The sequence below is a fragment of the Manis pentadactyla genome, chromosome 1, assembly GCF_030020395.1.
Source record: "Manis pentadactyla isolate mManPen7 chromosome 1, mManPen7.hap1, whole genome shotgun sequence".
In the NCBI taxonomy this organism is placed as follows: Eukaryota; Metazoa; Chordata; class Mammalia; order Pholidota; family Manidae; genus Manis; species Manis pentadactyla.
Window position 1 is genome coordinate 93,969,759 of NC_080019.1, and position 19,718 is coordinate 93,989,476.

The window sequence follows — 19,718 nt, forward strand, 5'->3', positions numbered from 1 at the left end:
TAGTCAAATTCAGAATACTCTTAATACTGTAATATGGTGTGTTAACCATTTAACTCTAGTTTTAAGGTTCAAGGACAAGTATAAGAAATAGCTATAGTCACTGTAATTTATTAATGAATATACAATATAAAAAGTAAGTTGTAGCATCGAAAACATAGGAGAGGAGTAAAAGGATGGAGCTTTTGTGTGCAATTAAGTTGCTATCAGTTTGAAATGTACTGCTTTAGCTAGAAGATGTATTATGTAATCCCCATGCTAACCCAAAGCAAAAACATAGTAGATTCAGAAAAGATAAAGAGACTCACAAAAGATAAAAGAATCAGAGCACATCACCATGGAAAATCACCTGTTCACAAAGATAGGCAGAAAGAGGTAAAAAGGAACAGTGGAACTACAAAACAGCCAGAGAGTAATTAGATGGCACTGGTAAGTCCTCACCTATCAATAATTACTCTAAATGTAAATGGACTGAATTCACCAATCAAAGGACAGAGTGACTGAATGGATTAAAAAAGATAAACATATGTTGCCTACAAGAGACTCACTTCAGCCTTAAGTACACACATAGGCTCAAAGTAAAGAGATAGAAAGAGATATTCCATGCAAGTGGAAACCAAAAGAGAGCAGGGATGTTATATTTTATTACACAAAATACACTTCAAGCAAAAAATGGTAACAAGAGATAAAGAAGGTCATTATATAACAAGGGATCAACTCATCAAGAAGATATAATTGTAAAAATACATGCATTCATCATCAGAGTACCTAAATACATTAAGCAATACTAACATATCTAAAGGGAGAAATAGACAAAGATACAACAATAGAGGAATTTAATAACCTGCCTCCAACAGTGGATAGATCATACAGACAGGAAATCAATAAGGAAATGTTGGACTGAACTGTACTTAAGACAAACAGGCATACATAGAACTTTCCGTCTAACAACAGCAGAATATACATTCATCTCGTGCAACAAAACATTTTCAGGATAGATCATACGAGAGGTCACAAAACAAATATTAGTAAATTTAAGAAGATTGAAATCTTAAGTTATCTTTTTGGACTATGATGGAATGAAACCAGAAGTCACTAATAAGAGGAAAGATGGAAAATTAATACATATGTGGAAATTAAACAACACACTGGTGAACAACCAATGGGTCAAAGAAATCAAAAGGGGAATAAAGAATACATATAACAAACAAAAATACATACCAAAACCTATGGGATGCAGCAAATGCAGTTCTACGATGAACTAAGATGAATAGTGATAAATAACCTACACCAAGAAAAAAGTATCTTAAACAACCTAACATTATATCTCAAGGAACTACAGAAACAACAAATAGCCCAAAGTTAGCAGAAGGAAGGAAATAACAAAGATCAGAGCAGAAATAAAATAGAGACCAGAAAAACAATGGAAAAGATCAATGTAACTAAGAGCTGGTTTTTGAAAAGAAAAGCAAAAGTGATAGAGGTATTAACTAATGCTACTGTGGTAATCACTTCTTGATATATAAGTGTATCAAATCAACATGTTGTATACTTTAAACTTACATAATGTTACATCAGTTCAATGGTACCCAGTCTGTGGGTACAAAGGAAGAATATTAAAACGTAGTCTTTGCCTTTTGAGAACCTGTAGCTTAGTTGTGAGAGATGAGTCACACTTAAAAAAAAAAAAGAATTGGGTAAGAGGAGATTGAATTTAAGGAGACTGAATTAAAAGGCCCAAGTGGAAAGTGTCTGTGTGAGCTGAAGGCATGGGAGGGCTCTGTGGGCCTTGAAGCACAGGCTCATTCATAGTCAGCAACCTGTGCCACATGGTTATCTCTCTCAACGCTGCAAAGGTTGGTGAAGTTTGTGCTCAGTTTACATGAATGAAAGGTCAGGACACCAAAACGTTCAGAATGCAGCCTTAGTCAATTCAACTTTCCTCTTCTGTATACCTTATAAAAAATCTCATTTATCCTGGAAATAATTCCTGGCTCTCATAATTCAGCCATGGCAAAGCTTAAGAGCTCCTCAAACCCTTTAGTTTGGCCAAAAAGTGGTGTACAGAAATGGCTGCTGCTTTGAGGCTAGCATTTCACCTCCTGTGGATGACACAGGGTCAGTCTGCCTTTGGGACGGGGAGAGTTTCCCAGCCCCACCTGGAACTTGATATACCTTGTTGGCCTTTGTGCTCTTTCTGTGGCATGCTTTCCATTCTGCTAGATTGCCTTTCACCGATTAAAAAGACAGCCACCCACCACTGAGACCTCAGCAAACACATAATTCTTAGTACTAAGTGGGAGCCCCGTATGTCCTAGTGTCTTTCCCCAACATCTTCATGTTTAACATTCGCTTTTGTGTTAGAAAGCATGGAATTTTGAGTCCCTCTGACACACGAAATAAGATGTTCTCATTAATTACTGACTTTCCTGTCCTTGCTTTGCTGTCAGGAAAAAACTGGATAATCCAACCTATGATTTATTTGAACTGGCTTGAATAAGAACTAATGGAGTCATGATTTGATTCCAATAATGCTTTATTCTTACTCTGCATTTGGACTCTTCTGTCCAGCTGTGCTCATGCTAGATGGGACTCTTAGTTACTGATTCTAAATGCATGTCAAGAGTATAAAACAGTACATGTCACCTAAAATTTCAATGGAGTTACCTTTCTCAACACAAAATTTTATAAGACTTTCAAAGTCTTTCCCAAATGGTATCAGAGGATTGAAAAGTCCAGACAACTTACATGTTCACTTTCGACTGACTGACTTAACCTTATGGATGTTTCAAAGAGACCCTGCAATTGACTGTACAGTGACGAGTTTGTTGGTGGATTTATTCAATGCATCTTTTTTAGGTCTTTACTCTCTGTCATGCTCTGTTCTAGGTGTTGGGAATAGAGCAGTGAATAAAACAGAAACCAGCCCCCATTTACAGTAAGAAAATAGACAAAAATCAAAGAAATAAAGTAATTTATTATCTGAGCGTAAGAAGTGCTTATAAGGAGAAAAACAAATTAAGGCAGGGGATATAGGCTGCTAGTTTGGGGGAGACAGGTAGGGAAAGCATTTCAATTTTAAATATTGTATAGAAAGGCCTCATTGAGAACGTGTCATTGGAGCAATGCTTGAAGGAGGGGAAGAAAGGAGCCAAATACATAATGGGGTGAAAAGTGTCTCAGGCAGAGGGAGCATTGGGTTCAGGACCTTGGGGTAGAAAGTGGCTGGTATGTTCCCAAGCAGACTAATGATAGTATTAGCATACATAGACAGTGCTTCCTATGTTCCACACACTATTCTAAAGGCTTTACATCTGTTACCTCATTTAATCTTCCGTGTTTACCCCGTCCTGATTTATAGATGTCCAAGATTACTCAACTGGAAAGTGGTGGAACCCTGGAAATACATTTTAAAAGAAGGCTGAAGGTACTTAACAGTTTAGAACTGGGAGGCAAGCTGTCCTGGCTCTGGGAAAGGTGACTCTCCAGCTTGGACTCGCACAACTAGGATTCCAATTTTTCCATTCTCCCCACTACATCCCTTCTCCCATTGTTCATACTCAGGCTTCCCTCTAGACATGATGGAAAAGGACAGAGGTAGGCTTCTCCCTAAAACCCCAGCCCTAACTCCTGCAGTCCATGTGGCAGTTAGGAGCATGGACTGAGACCAAATAGTTCATACTCTGACCCCCAGCCATCTGGGCTCCAGGTACTCAATATCTTTTATCTGTAAAATGAAAATAAAAAATAATGCCTGCATCTTAGAATTATGAGGATTTAGTAGGGTCATGTTCACACACAAATGCATAGCACAGAGCTGATGCATATAATCACTATGAAATCTTAGCTGTAATTGTTAAATTTAATTAAAACAAAAAAACTGGGGCTTGATTGAAATCTGGCTCTCCCTTATATCCCATCAAATGCCATGTGAGGGCCTCTGAGGTACTGGTCCCTCACATCTTGGCTCCCAAATTGGCTATGGCTTATTGGAAACAAAACAAAACAAATATAAATAGTATTGAATAAAATCAACAAGCACAGCCGAGTTCCAACTCACTAAAAGCCTCAGTCATGCTGAAGACAGGGCTTTGCAGATATGTCATGGAAAAGAGGACAAGGAGGAGAGAGGCTATGTGACGGTTATGTCCACTTTGTAAGTTAGTCTCCATCTCCCAACTTCAATTGCTCAAGAAGAGTCAAGGCTTCTCACAAAATTGGCATTGACTTTTTGAGGATTGCTTCAAATTCTGCAAGAAGAAAACGATCTCCTAAAGAGGCTTACAAAATCCAATTAAATACACTTTAATTAATTGTGTTAGAATGAAAGAAAGGCTTTTTCAAATAGCCCATATATTTGATGCATTTTTTTCCTCTCATAGGAATGTTGAACCCTGACTTTTGTGGAGTAGCATGGTGCTATGGGAAGAACATACTCACTATGCCGTTTCAGGCTGTTGAAACTTCAGTCAAGGCTTCACGGTCCTCATCTATAAAACGGGAATAACACCCACCTCACAGGGCTGTTGAGAGAATTAAATGGCATGGCTATGGAAAGCTCCAAGCAGGTAACAGACTTTTACTGATGTTAGTCTAATTTTTAAAAACTTTTTCTTCAATTATTTCACATTCTTCCACATCATTAAAACTGCTTAATTATTCAGGATTTTTAGATCCAGTTTGTGGATTATCAAAGCCCTTTGCTAATAGGCTTGTTCCTGCTGATTTTTAAAACTGCCATGTAACTGCCTATCAGCCTGTCAATTATAAGAAATAGCAGATGATTCAACATCAATATTGCTGAATGCCATGGGAAAATGACTTTATGAAAAAGTTTGAAACTATAGTTAAATGTAACTTTATTTTTTAAAGTTTATCTATGGACTGATTTCACAAGTTGATAGTTTTCTTATTTTTAAGGTTTTTTTTTTCTAATTACATAATTATCACAAAAAATGTGAAGATCAAATAAAATCACTCATAATACTATTGCCCAGAAATCACTGCTCTTAACTTTTAGTTGTTCTTCTTTTTACATGCATATTCCCTTATATGACTTTTTCCACCTGAAAGCTTAAGTACTCTCCCATATTGCTCGCATAGTTTTCCTAATTTAGACATTAAGGTTCTCTGAAGTTTCTCCACAAAAAGTGTTTTGGAATGTAAGCCTTTGTCTGCATTCCTGATTAGTACCTGAGGATAAATTTCCAGAAGTAAAATTATTGGGTCAATCTCTGGTATCTATTTGTGTGTAATATGTGCTCAAAACTTAGGACAACAATAGCTATTTGGTAACAATTTAGCAATTAGGGGACAAGTTTTCTCTGCTCCATGTGATGTTAGCTGGCTGGGATAGCTTGACGGGGGCTGGAGGATCCACTTCTTAGGTGATTCTCTCACATGACTAACAAGTTGGTACTGGCTGTTGGCTGGGACCTCAGTTTCCTGCCTCTAGGCAGACTTCTGCACTGGGTTCCAAGAGAGAGGAGGTGTAAATTGCTAGTCCTCTTAAAGGTTAAGCCCAGAACTGGCACATAGTCTCTTCCAGCACGCTATCTTGATCAAAGCATTCATAGGCCAGATTCCAGAGGATGGTAAAATAGACCACATCTCTTTCTGGGGGATACAACAAATCATTTGTGTTCATATTTAATCTATCATAGTCAAAGAGCATATTGTTGAAGGATCTTTACACAAATCACCAAATCACTTTCCATAAAGGTTCTTCTGTTATGCAGTTCTACACAGCAGAGCATGAGAATCACACTCACCAACATTATATATTAAAAATTTTTAAATCTCTTAATATGTAAAATGTGGAATCTCATTGTTTAACTTTACTTGATTATCAGTGAGTTTCCATATATTTGATAAAAATTTATATTTCTTTATGAATTGTCTGCCTGTTTTTCGGGCAATTTGTTTATGTATAAATGAACTTAACAAAATTCTATGAGTTTATTTATTACTGACATTAAGAATATGTCATATTTGTTGTAAATATTCCTTTCATTTCTCTTAATTAAAAGTAAAAAATTTTTCCCTCTTAAGAAAAATGTTAGACAAAATGATTTCCTATTAAATTCACATAATTTTCCTGAGTCTGGCCTCCATGCCTTGGTCTCAAAATAATTGTGTATATTATAATAAAATATTTTGGATCAATGTCAGTTTTACTCATCTAACATGTTAACAGAAACCCAAGAAATAATATGATTTATAAATTACCTTCATTTTGAAGGGACTGAACAGAAAAAAGAGTTTAGATAACTTTATAGGAACAGAAATGGAGAAACAAAATTGTGTCATCATCCCTTAATTTTCTCTTTATCCCTTAGCTGCCTGGTAGGCAAGCTGATTAACTTTTCTGAGCCTGTTTTCTTAACTGTAAAATGGGGATAATAGCAGGTATTCCTTGAGGCCTAGAGAAGATGTCTGTGAGGGTTCTAGCACAGGCAGGGCCCGGTATGTGGAGGACACCGTCATTATTTGCCTGTTATGTTTTTCCTCATGAATCAGGAAGGACCTTAACTATCGGAGTATCAATGAAAGTTCTCTGAATGGCTTTCCAGGTCAGGATTTGGGTTGTGTAAATATTGTTATTTAGCTTATCTCAGTGTCCATTACTCACAGGTAGATGTTTCCAACACGGTGTGTTGCACTATGGTGCAAATCAGGTGCCTTGTTCCAAATAACACATCACTATATTCAGGCTACAGCTGTAGCAGATGTCGTGGGATAGTGTGATATCCTCCTTGAGAATGACCCTTGGAGAGCTTCTCAGAGCAATCTGGTTTCCAGTCTTAAGACTGAGAGTTCCATGCTGGTTATTATGCCTAATACCTTTTACAAGTATGGCACTTGATAGTTTTCACAGCGCTTTAATGTGTTTTGTTTCCTTTGATCTTTATAGCCATTCTGGGAAGCCTGCAGGTCAGGTAATATTTATTACTTTCCTTTTTATGCATGAGAAAGTCAAGGCTTGGAGGGGTTACAACCTTCCCAAAGTCACAATGCTAGTAAATTCGAGACCTAGTACCTAGATGGTCGGTCCTACAGGGCCCATTCATGAATTTTCTTAATTGATTGTTTGGTGCCTATCTCTTCACCAAGGTCATTGCAACACATGACCTTAGGATGAGGAGATGTACAGGATAGATTGTTTTTTCTGTCTTCCATTAAAACTGGTGGGAGAGTGTAGTAGTTAATGTAAACTCTTGAATCATTATCTGCATTTGGATCTTGGCTCTATCTTGTTAGCTGTGTGCCTTTGAGGATGTTTTTTTAACCTTTTTGTGCTTCAATTTCTCTCTATTATAAAATGAGAATAATACTGGTACCTAACTCATAGGACTGTTTGGGGTTTAAATGAGACCATCTGTGAAAAGCACTAGCACAGTGCCTGGCACCCAGGTAAACATTAACTAAAGCTCCTGTTCTTAGTTGGTGTGATATGAGAAACTCAAAGTTTACCTCCCTTCATGTGTCTGTATTGCTGGCCGTTCACTGCCTTGGACTAAAGGCATTGGTTTTGGGAGGACTCTGTTATTTAAGAGAGCTGTCTTCCATGCGAGAGGCAGCCATCCACTCTGTACTGCACTGAGTATCTTTCTCTACATTATCAGTTTATCAGAGTGGCCCTGAGGGGATGAAGCACAAGACAGATAAATATTGATTGTTTTGATGGGAAAAAAACACACCATTAATCATTGTTAACATTTGGTATATTCCTTGCCTGTCTTATATAATCTTTAAAAAATTGGAATTAATGAAGAACAGTGTATGCCACCTGAAATATGCCACTATGGCATGTTGATTATTTTGAATTAAAATTACTTGAGAAACAGCCAGTGCAAGAAGGACACTTTGACTCTCCTTTGTCCCCTGAATACAGGAGACAAATCTCCCATGGTACCTTCTGTCAGGAGGCATTCTTACCACATGATGGGGAATTTGGGTCTGAGAAGGCTGCCTAAACAAACCTTGTTACTACTTCATTAGTTTACTCCCCAAGCCCAAACCCCTTTGTCATGTTAATTCTTCACAAATTTATTGTTTTCTTGTCAGACAGGTATAAAAGCTGCCTGCTTGGTCACTTTTTTGAATCTCCTATTTTTTATGGAGCTTCTGTATCTATAAAATTAATTTTTTTTCTCCTGTTAATCTTCATCAATTTAATTATTAGGACAGCCAAAGAACCTAGAAGGGAAGAAGGGAAAAATTTTCTGTCCTTGTATAAAGACTTTTCTGATTTGCTCTGTTCACTTTATGTTTACATTGTCTGCTCATTGCCTTAGTAATCCTGAAAAACTTGCTTTCATGGCTGCATTGGATGCCATATTTGGAGATGCTATTATTTATCACCAATTTAGTATATGGGAATTAGTTTTATTTTCCTAATATAAGCAAGTACCAAAATAAGCATCCCTTTATGCAAGTATTTGGGATTTTCTCTGATTATAGCCTTAAATTCCTAAAAGTAGGATTGCTAAATCAAAGGGTATATACATTTTGAGAAATACTGCTTAACTGTCCCTAGAAAGTTACATCAATTTACTATTCCCTCCAATAGTGTATGTATCAGTGATGCAGTCATTCAAGGCCTTCTATATTTTCTCCTATTTAATATTCTTTCCACCCTTTGTTTGAAATATATTCCTGAAAAAGCTTCTACTTCAGATCTACCCTCAGTTCCAACTATATTGTTTTGTTCAGTGTCCCTCAAACATCCTCTGTAGGTATCATCTCTGGGCCTTTGCCACACCTTTCTTTCTCCTCTTCCTTCATCTTTAAATCATGTGTCCTTAATTCAAGTCCCAACCTATCTGCAAAGACTTTCATGAATGTCCAGTTCAGTAAATAGCCATCCTTCCTCTGAGGTCCCTCCCCTCTTGTCTGTGCTACTCATTTGTCACTCATCACATGCCGCCTTATCTTGTGAATTCTTTATGTATGACAGCATTGTTTCCTAAAGGATCATATAGTATAAAATTACACTTAAAAATCTCTTGTATTGCCTATAACATACACAAATGTAACTTTGCATATATAACTATATTGTACTACATATAATTTATATAATAATGTGTAATAGAAAATTTCAATTAGGGATCATAATGAAAGCTTAAATCACCTTTTAGGTAACTATCCTACCAGATTAAATATTCCCAATAGAATACAGGTATTCCTATAGAGCCTGTCCCAGATATCTAGGAGGCTCAGACTGCAAACTCCTTGAATTTAGGCCTTCTTTGTGCTATACTTATCTAAATTAAAAGTGATAGGGACTCTTTTCCACATAGCACCTAAGGAATAGCTGGATTGAATTTTAAATCATAAAATGTGATAAGAATAATGTGATCAATGTCTACAATCAGGAATCAAAGTCAACTTGAGAAAGGCTCTATGTATACTGCAATAACAAACTGAATATCAGAATCGTAACCCGAATGATACAGGAAGTCTAGATCCTGTTAGTGATCAGAAATCTTAGCTTTTTCAAGAAATACTGATATTGAAAATATGTTAAATAAGTCACAGTATACAAATAATAATGCAAACCTACTGCAAGAAACTGAAAATTCTATGATTTCTTGTTGCATTTAGATTTAACAAGTACTTCTTCAGCATAACTGATCATTGTAACTAGATCACTAAGTGATCTAGTTAACATTCCTGGAAATCTTGGAAGACAAGGTATCTGATAAGATAGTTAAAACTGACATTTGTGAGACTTACTGTTTATAGAGTCCCTTATAAGACAAGGTATCTGATAAGATAGTTAAAACTGACATTTGTGAGACTTACTGTTTATAGAGTTCCTTATCTTCTGTTGGAGTAGCATGACCACATTTTTAGATAGTCATTAATTGTACAAATGAGGAATTGGATACCTAAGGAAATTAAAAATGTGGTTAAAGCCATACACCCACTAAGTGGGGTCTCCAAGTCACACACTCAGGTCTCTCCTGCTCTGTCTAGTTCAATTAGGAGCAGTTTTCAGGTTTAGATGCCTCACTCCTGCCCCAGAGTTTTTGTACTTTCTATTCTCGGTTTGGACTATTCATTACAGATATCCACTTGCTTGCTCCCTTACCTCCTGCAGTGCTCTGCTCTGATGCCACTTTCTTTTGAGTTCTAACTTGATTATTTAAAATACAAACTACTGTCCTCTCCACCATACATACTCAGGAGTTTCTTTGGCTTTTCTTTGTTTTATTTTCCTCAAAACACTCATCAGCCTCTGATATATATTTACTTGCCAACATTAATATGTAAGCTCAAGGACAGGAATAAAAATTCCTAGTAAAAATTGTTCTGTCCACTGCTGTATCCCAGACCTAAACTAGTAGTGGCTGACAACTAGAAGACAGTCAGTGAATATTTGTAGGATTTATTACAGAATAAGAAATCCATGTGATTTTAAGTTTGAACTATTGCTGTACAATTGGCTTCTATGGCAGTAGTCTGAATGGTCTGATTTCTAGTTTTGAATTTTTCGTTCATTCACTCATTCACTCTGCTTTTCTTTTCTTCACATAGTTTATCACTGCCTGAAACTTTACTATATATTTATTAATTTACTGATTTATTGTCTATCTCCTTTTCTTTTTATAATATAAGCTCCAATAATGCAGGGACTTCCTGCTTTGTAAAGTGCTATATTCCCACAAAGAAAATAGTGTCTAACACATAATAGATATTCAAGAAATATCTCTGATAAGATAATGAATTAATTATTCATTTAAGAGATATTTGTTGAGCATCTACTATATGCCTGGCATAATCTGTCCTTGGTCTCATGAGGGAGAAAAACAAGTCAACAGGGAATTACAACTCAGGTAACATTCACCATGTAAGGGGGAAACATGGAGAGAGCCCTAACCTGACTGTAAGAGATCACAGAGACCTTCCAGGTGGGGCTATCCAAGCCAAGCTGGAAGGGTGATAGCATATGCAAAGGCACTGGGTCAAGCAAGAACATGGCAAAATATTGGAAATCCAGATATTTTGTTATGAGACTGGGACTCAGGGTTGGAGAAGAGGCCAGAGGAAGCTGGAGAGCTAAGGAGGTTGTACAACATGCTGGGATGTTGGACTTTATTCTGAGGTCAGTGGAAGATTTTAAGCAGGGATTTGTCATGAGCAGCTTCTCTTTATCATCTCTCTGTAGAAATCTGAGAGGAAAGGACAAGGCAGCAAAAATGAATCTTCATATAAAATCTATATAGTCAACAAATCATAGGTGTGATACAACAACTAAGCTCTTCAGTTTTTCAAGCCCAGGCATGAGTCTGAGCTGTGCAACCCAATTAGCCTTCACCCTGGCTGGTGAAGAAACCTAGTTACAGGCCCAACCTTCCATAAGTGGGAGGCTAGAATGTCCCATGGCTCTAAAGATGTTCTAACTGTCTTGGTGACAGTTTATGGGTGTCTTTGAAATACCTGCCAGGAGCTTTCTCATTCATAAAATCTGAAATTAGTAAAGCTGTAAAAATCTAAATATCTTGATAAGCTAGTAATGCACATTCTAAATAACTGCAAAGAGAATAGGAAGGTTAAGAACACTCCTTTCTCCACTTAATCATGCACACAATTTTAAATTATAAAGGTATTACATTTAATACTTGGAGATTTTTTTTAGACAGTAAGATGGGGAAGCAGAAAATAAAACTGACAATATGAATCAACCTTGACTGAATTTCTAATTTCTTGAAATCCTGTGCCAATTTGTGTCAGCAAAGCCAGTCTCTACTTGCATGTGACGGGGCCTGTGAATATATGTTGGGGTAAAACTCACAGCACAGTGAGAGAAAAAGAAAAAGACACTGAGGAGCAAGTGTCCATTTAGCTTACCTGTAGTTGACCGTTTATGTAAAAAGCATGATATTAGCTATGTATCTATAATAATCAAGGCTGGATATTAGACCCACACAAATATGTCTAACTGATTTTTAAAAATTGAGGTTAAATTCACATAGCATAAAATTAATTAACCATTTTAAAGTGACATTTAGTGCACAGTGTTGTGCAATCACTACATCTATCTAGTTCCAAAACATTTTATTACCCCAAAAGGAAACTCTGTGCCAGTTAAGCAGTTATTCACCAATTCCCCTCCTTCCCTGACCCTGGTAACCACCAATCTGCATTCCATCTGTATGAATTTACCTACTCAGGATACTTCATATAAATGGAATCACATAATAAGTGATCCTTTGTATCTGGCTTCTTTCACTTAGCATGTTTCAATGTTCATTCACCTTCAGCATGTGTCAGTACTTCATTCCTTTTTATGGCTGAATAATATCCCATTATGTGTATATACCATATTTGGTTTATCCATTCATCAAATGATGGACATTTGGGCTCTTTCCAACTTTTGGCTGTTGTGATAGTGCTATTTTGTACAAACATGAAGTGGCTTGGGTACCTGTTTTCAATTCTTTTCCGAATATATTGCTAACTGCTTTTGGCTAAGAGGCAAGCAATTCAGTGGAGGAAAGAGAATCTTTTCAACAAATGGTGCTAGAGTAATTTGGGCAATCACAGGTAAAAAATAAACCCAAAGAACCAGGACATATTCCCATACTTTATACACAGATTAATCCAAAATGAATCATAGATTTAAGTGTAAATGTAAAACCATACAAACTTTTAAAATAAAACAGGAGAAAAATCTTCTAGACCTAGGACTAAGTGAAATCTTAGATTTGCTACAAAAAACACCATCCATGAAAGGAAAAGTTAATAAATTGGACTGCATCCAAAGCTTGTGCTGCAAAGACCCTATTAAGAGCATGAAAAGACAAACTACAGACTAAGAGAAAACATTTGTAAACCACATATTTGGCAGAGAATATACAAAAAGTCTCCACATTCAACACTCAAACAATCCAATTAGAAAATGGGCCAAAGACTTTCACCAAAAGGAGATACATGGCAAATAAACACATGAAATATGTTCAGCATCATTAGCTATTAGGAAAATGCAAGGTAAAATAAAAAGATATCACTACCCACCTAACAGATGAGCTAAAATAAAAAATAATGATAGTACCACATACTGGAGATAATAATGCAGGGAAACAATTTTTAATGCATCTTTAGTGGGAGTGGCATAGCCTCTCTGGAAAGATAGTTTGGCAGTTTCTTATAAAAGTAAATATGCACTTACCAGCGATTGTCCTCTTGGGTATTTACCCCAGAGAAATGAAAACTTATGCTCACACACATCTGTAGATGAATGTTTATAGCAGCTTTATTTTTAATAGCTCTAAACTGTAAACAGAATAGCCAAACCCTGGTACATTCAACCAGGGAATACCACTCAGCAATAACAAGTAATGAACTATTGATACATGCAGTAATCTGGATGGATCTCAAGGGCATTAGGCTTAGTGAAGAAAGTCAGTCTCAAAAGGTCATATACTTTATAATTCCATTTATATAACATTCTCCAAATGACAAAACTATAGAGATGGAGAACAGATTAGTGGCTGTGATGGAGCAGGGATAGGCTTTGGGAAGGAATGTGAACATAAAAGGAGAGTATGAGAAGATTCCTTTGTGATGAAAGTTCTGTATCTTGACTGTGGTGATGGCTACATAATTATATATACATGGGATTGCATATGCATGTGTTGCTTAGAAACACACACATGAGTGCACGTAAAAGCTGATAAAAATTGAACATGGCCTGTAGACTAGTTAACGGTATTTTATCAATGTCAATTTATTGTTTGGATTTTGTGTATATGATGTCACTGTTGAGAGAAGCTGGATGAAGGATACCATAACTATTTAAAATAAAAAGTTAAAAAAATTTAAGTGAAAATCCTTAAAAAAAACCTAAAAAATACCTGTATTTTATTAGTGCTTTGAATAGAGGAATTAATAATCTTAACATAAAAATGAAAGTGTGATTTTGGGCCTGGATGAATGTTCTAGGTGAGTTAGAGAGAGTTCTTGTCCTCTAGGTGCTTACAGTGAATGGGACATGGTCTACTGGGAGATGAGCATATAAACAACTACCTATAATCTCTAAGTTAAATAAACTGAGACATTCCAAGTGAAGTGAGGCAGGAATCGAGAGGAAGGAGATCTTAAAATGGCCTGCAAGACTAGGGAAATACTTCTTGGAGAAGGTGATTTCTGAAGTGAAACTTGAAGGATGGGTCTGATTCTGAAGGTACAGAACAGAGTAAGGAAGTTTTTCATGTGCATCTTAGATTTTTTTAAATTGATTACTTTTTTTAAAAATCAAATTTCTACTTTTCCCCCAATCTTCTTCCTTTATGCCTTTAGACTATGAAGCTAAATGTGTCTATATATATGGTAAAAGTGCATGAGGACTGGCTTCAACTGTTTGTTTTGAAGCTCAAAGAGCATTTAGAGTCACTTTATAGTTCTTCAAAGAGAAGTGTTTTGAAGGAGAGCTTGAAGTTCTGGGTCCTGTTGCCATTTGCCTGGAAGTACCAAGCTGCAGTCATGTAGCTGGGAATGCTGCCAAAATAAAAGAGTATTTCTTCCACCCACATAGCTTTTTTATCAGGAAGAACTTGAAAAATGAATCAAAATTGAAAACCAAGGATTGCTGACAATAAAGAACATTTCCCCAGTTCGGAATACAACAAACTGTTTGCAGTTAATAGAGTCTTAATTCCACATTTTCTTGAGTTTTCTTAAATTTGGGCTCAAGTCCAGAGAAGCCCAATTTCAAAGTAAAGTTAAGTGCCAGACATAAATAGACCTGGAGCACAGGCAATTTATTGTATCCTTTGTTGTAATGAGGAATTTACACTTTACTTGGCCCTGCCTTACCTTATTGGCAAGTATGAACTGTATTATCTACCTAGTGAAGTTTTACCCTATTTGGCAGATGTGCATCTGTACTCTAGGAGAAGATTGAAAGAGGTCTTTAAACTATAGAGAAAAGACAGTCTTGCAGAGCCAACTGTTAGCGTGCACGTGTAATTATAGAAGGTGACGTGGACATTTGGCTGAAAGGTGCCCTGGAGACCAACTTAGAGGGGACTGAGACCAGAAAACGCTCCTCTTCAGAGAATAAGTGGTTTTTAAGCTGTTCATTCATCCATTCATTTGTTCCTTCAATACTTTCTGAGTACCTCTGAGCCAGATACTGTTCTGGATTTGGGGACATAGGGACCTGTTCTGAGGAAGCTTACATAAGTGTGTCTGTGAAGGAGAGAGTAGATAATTAAAAAGTAAGCCTATGAGCTGCCAAATTCATCACAGTGTTAACTGATGCACAGAAAAGTAAGGAGAGCTCTCTGATGGGGATGGGAGGAGCTCAGGGAGGGCTTTTGTGGGATGGTATTTAAGCTGAGACCTGAACCATGAGAAGGGGCTATCTGTGTTCAGACTTTGGGAGATATTGTCACAAGTAGAGGAAGAGCTAGGGCCCTGGGGCAGGAAGGTGACTGGTAGGTTCAAAGAATAGGAAGCAGACCAGTGCATAGGGAGGGAGAGTTAAGTGGAGAGCTTGAGGGCTGGGACCCTGCAGGCCTTGTGGGCCTAGGAGAGGACTTCTGAGGCATTGAGGGTTTAAGCACAGGAGTTGCAGAATCTGATTTATATTTTTTTAATGACTTCATTGAGTGTGATGTGGAATGGTAGAGAGGCAAGAACAGGAGTGAGGAAACTAGCACTGCAGTCTGGCCAGGCAATAAAGTTATGGGCTAGAATAGAGTGGTGGCAGAGGTGAGCAAGAGGAGTTAGGACTATGGTTGGATTGGATATGAGTGTGAGGCCAAATGAGAGTAATACTGAGGCCTTTGGCTTAAGCAGTTGGGACCATTTCCTGAGATGGGAAAGTCCGGAGAGGAGCAGGTTGGGTGAAGATTCATTTATTAGAAAAAAAAAAATAGGTGTTGAGATCCAGGAAAACAGGAGTAGATCCCTTTTGGCAGAGCAGAAAATGAACACTTTACTCAGAAGTTGACATTCAATGTGATATCTGAAAGGTGGGAAGAGCCTGCTGAGAGAACATTCCAGACAGAGGGAACCACAGGAGCAAAGGTGCAAGGGAGGAATGGCTTGGCACGTCAGAGGCAAGCAAAAGGAGCTGTTGTAGCTTCAGGGCAGCAATCAGAAGAGTGGTTTCTATTTTTCATATTGCTCAGGGACAAGTTTAATATTATGACTTAGATGTGCAGAAAGAAATTCTATTTTTTCTCCCACTATAACCAACCTGATTTTCCTCACAGTTGCCACCTGAATAGGAGTTGAGACTGAAAGAAGGGACCAGAAATTAAAACCTGCCAATATATGATAGATTCATCACTTTTAGGTGACTCCATTGCCTTTGCAGGGTGGCAGGGAAGAGAGAGGCCGTGGGTGCACACATCAGTGTCAGCCGTCCTCCAGCCCCTCCTGTCTCGAATCTGACGGAACCAGATCTCTTGTCTTGTCCTTGACCTGCTAGTCATTGATGGGGTTGGAGGCACTTAGATGACCTGTCTCTGGAGAACTCAACCAATCTTTGGGATTGGTTGGCGTGGATGTCTTCCTGCAGATTTACCCCCACTTCTGTTTTCTCTGATGTCACAATTCATTCCCCTAAAGTCTGAGGACTCCTGTGGCTCCCACTTGAGGCACGTCTGTGCCTCCTCATCGCTGACAGCAGCAGGATCATCTTCCTACATCTTTCATGGCTCAGGCAGGAACCTGAGGTCCCTTCTGTGCCGCATGAGAGCCGAGGAAGGCTTCGGGTGACTGATGCTCTCACTACTGCACTGGGCTGTGCTCCTCCTTCGCTGCAGCTGTTCATTGTTGGTGCCCTGTGTGGTCGCATGTTCCCTGAGGTGTGACGAGGCGGTGGCAGCAGCTCCTCTGCTCTTGGCTTTCTTCTTGGCTCTTGTCCTATCTGATATCAGTGCCTCTGACCTTATGGTCTGCATAGTGATTCATAACACATACGTATCTCACAACTTGCTTTCCCTGCCTCTCTTCCTCTTAGCAAATTCTCTGAACTGGAAGGGGCATATGTCCTTCTTCCTCCATATGGTGGTTTTTAAAGTGTCTGCAAATTCTTTGATACTTTTTCCATCAAGAGGTGGAGTCTGTGTCACTTCCCTTGAACATGGGTGGACATTTGGGACTTCCTCAATGAACAGAATATGGCAGAAGTGATGTGTGATATAAAGATAGATTAGAAAAGGCCGAGCCACTTCTGCTGGCTTCTCTTCGGACTTGCTGTGGGAACCTTCAGCCACTGTGTGAGAAGTCCAGCTATCCTGAGACCACCATTTGGGGAGATCATGTGGAGAGATGAAAGAGAGAGAGGGAAGGAGGGAGAGAGATCTGAGGAACTTGAGCTGTTAGCTGTTCAAGTGTGCCTAGCCCAGGTGTTGTTAAGGAGGCTTCAAGATGATGAGGCTTTCAGCCTGTCTGACTGCACCCTCAGGAGACACCCTGAGCAAGAAGCACCTAGCTAAGCCTATTTTTTCAGTGCTCAGATCCATGAACAAAATAAATGATTGCTGTCATTTTAAGTCAGTCTTTTGAGTGGTTTGTTAATAGATGACTGGAGTACACCCTCCTCCTGGAGCTCACATTCTTACCAGTCTTTCTCTTCTGTCTTAAGTAATGTCTACACTACAGCTCCTAATTAAACTGTAGGTCCAGACCTGCAAGTAGAACGACCAATTACCCTGATTTTCCTGGGATGCTGGGTTTTCAGTGCTAAGACTAGGAAAGTCTTGGACAAACTGGGAGGAGTTGGTTACCCTACTCTAAGGTTTGCTTTTGTTATATAAAGGAAGCTGAAAGAATTTAGAGATTTTAGAATTATTGCATCACTATGGATTTTAATAAGCAGCTTTGAGCATGGATGCTCACCCTTTGTTCTAATGTTTTCTGCCCTTCCAAAGGAATAGATGCCACAGAGTCAATAAGTGGGCTACCATAGGCAAAGATAATTATACGATATGAAAATATTTCAAAAAATATCTTATAACATAGGTAGGAAAACTGTATCCAGACAAGGTCACTGACTTTCTCAAGGGCAGATAGTGACAGACTGTTATTTGGGATGCAGATATATGAATTTCAATCCAGGGCTCTTATCTCCCTCCATATTATGTCATTTCCTATCCTTATCAATATTTACCATGTGAGTATACTATAATAGTGAATTCTGGAGAATGTTTAGGCTGAGAGAGAGAGATGTCTTTGCCAATAACATAGTTCACCATCTTCAGCTCTAGGCAGTACAGATTAGACTAAAATCTAATCTCAGTCATACCTGTACTAAACCAGAAAATACATCTTACCTAAAACCCTAAACCAACTTCTGTTTTGAGATGGAGTGTTTATCAATCTTATCATAAATGTTAGGCTGTGGTGCTGCTATCCCAGAAGAAGCCCAGTTAACTTTGACTCCAGATTTTAGGGCTCTTCATGAAAGTGAAGGGTGAGAAGGCGTCCAGTAGGCAGCAGGGCTGGTGTAACCGGATATGGGCAAATGAGCCGTTCTGGGTGTGTCTTTTGGTGGTGCAAGTCAGATTGCTTTGGCTAATAAATAGGAGGCTGGTAACTATCTAGGCTGCCTAGAGCTGAAGATGGTGAACTAGGTAGGAGGGAGGGTGGAGAAGGAAAGCATTACTGTCATGTTGACTTGGCAGGAAGCTGACATTAAGGTCTTTGCCCCACCTCTATTTAGAAAATGTATGTGGTATGCTTGGGTGTGGGCTGTGTGTGCAACTAACAACTGGAGTAGCACTTTTATCAAAGAAGGCAAATTGCTTACTGATATGATTTCAATGACATGGCCGCCCAAGAGCAAACTCTGTCCTGGCCAAGGGATCCAGGAGGAAGTTCTTTTCTGACCAGCAAGGTACTATGGTGATGTGGCCGTGAATCACACATAGATTAAATCCAGCTGACCATTTGAGCAGGTGTGAGTTGAATTTCATATAAGTTACAAGAAAAAGCCTTATAATTTTGCACAACCCTAGAACTTATTCATGTAAACTAAAGCGCTTGGGATGGGATAGTTTCTTGAGGTTTTTAAACTTAACTCTTCTTCTGTATTTCCTCCTTTCTCCTTCTTCCACTGAAGGAGGTAGTTGTCTATTCTTTGCTTCCATGGAGGGATGTGGTTGGGAGAAAAGCAAGTGAAGTCTTCATGGCTTTGGGAGCAGAGATGAGAAGGGGGTGGGTCGGAAAGCATAGGAACAACATATCAGCCAGAAAAAAATATTTCTCTGAGACTAGAGAGAGATTTCCCAGAGCTGGAAAGAGGGAACACAGGAGAACAGACTCTGAAGTCCTGGGATAGAGAAGACACACGCCCTGAATCTTTCAACATTCATTCATTCAGATAACTTCTATATACACCATGCACTGTTGCAAGAACAGTGAAAAAATACACAAAGATGCTTTCCCTTTGTGGAGCTTACATTTAGTGAATATCAAAACATTTGGTTAGTAAGAATGTTTGATATCTTTATCTGGGTGGTGGTTACATAAACACATACACATGTCAAAATTCATCAAGCTGTTAATATGGGTAAATGTAGTAACCACATTGCTTTTTCATGTGAAACCTTCATAAGAGTATTTATCAATAATACCCTAATAAAAAAAATTCATCAAGCTGTATACTAAGATTTGTGCATTTTATTGTATGTACCTTACTATAAGTTTTTTAAATTAAAAATATTGGAATTCTGATATACCAGACACTATTCTAAGTG

General features: G+C 38.2%; 1 protein-coding gene across 8 annotated transcripts in view; it reads left to right on the forward strand.

Annotated features, from left to right (window-relative positions):
- The window catches only part of NMD3 (NMD3 ribosome export adaptor), a 144,382-nt gene that overhangs the window by 77,520 nt on the left and 47,144 nt on the right, over positions 1 to 19,718 (forward strand). For 2 of the 8 annotated variants that reach the window (XM_057499762.1, XM_057499768.1), the window contains 2 exons: positions 3,359 to 3,424; positions 4,380 to 4,565. The exons of 4 other annotated variants lie outside the window; for them this stretch is intronic. In XM_057499762.1, the coding sequence (XP_057355745.1) occupies positions 3,359 to 3,422 (64 nt within the window). In that variant the 3' untranslated portion in view covers positions 3,423 to 3,424; positions 4,380 to 4,565. Of the gene's footprint in view, positions 1 to 3,358; positions 3,475 to 4,379; positions 4,566 to 19,718 lie in introns of those variants that run through there. 2 more of the 8 variants (XR_008996902.1, XM_036906213.2) reach the window with 2 other exon arrangements.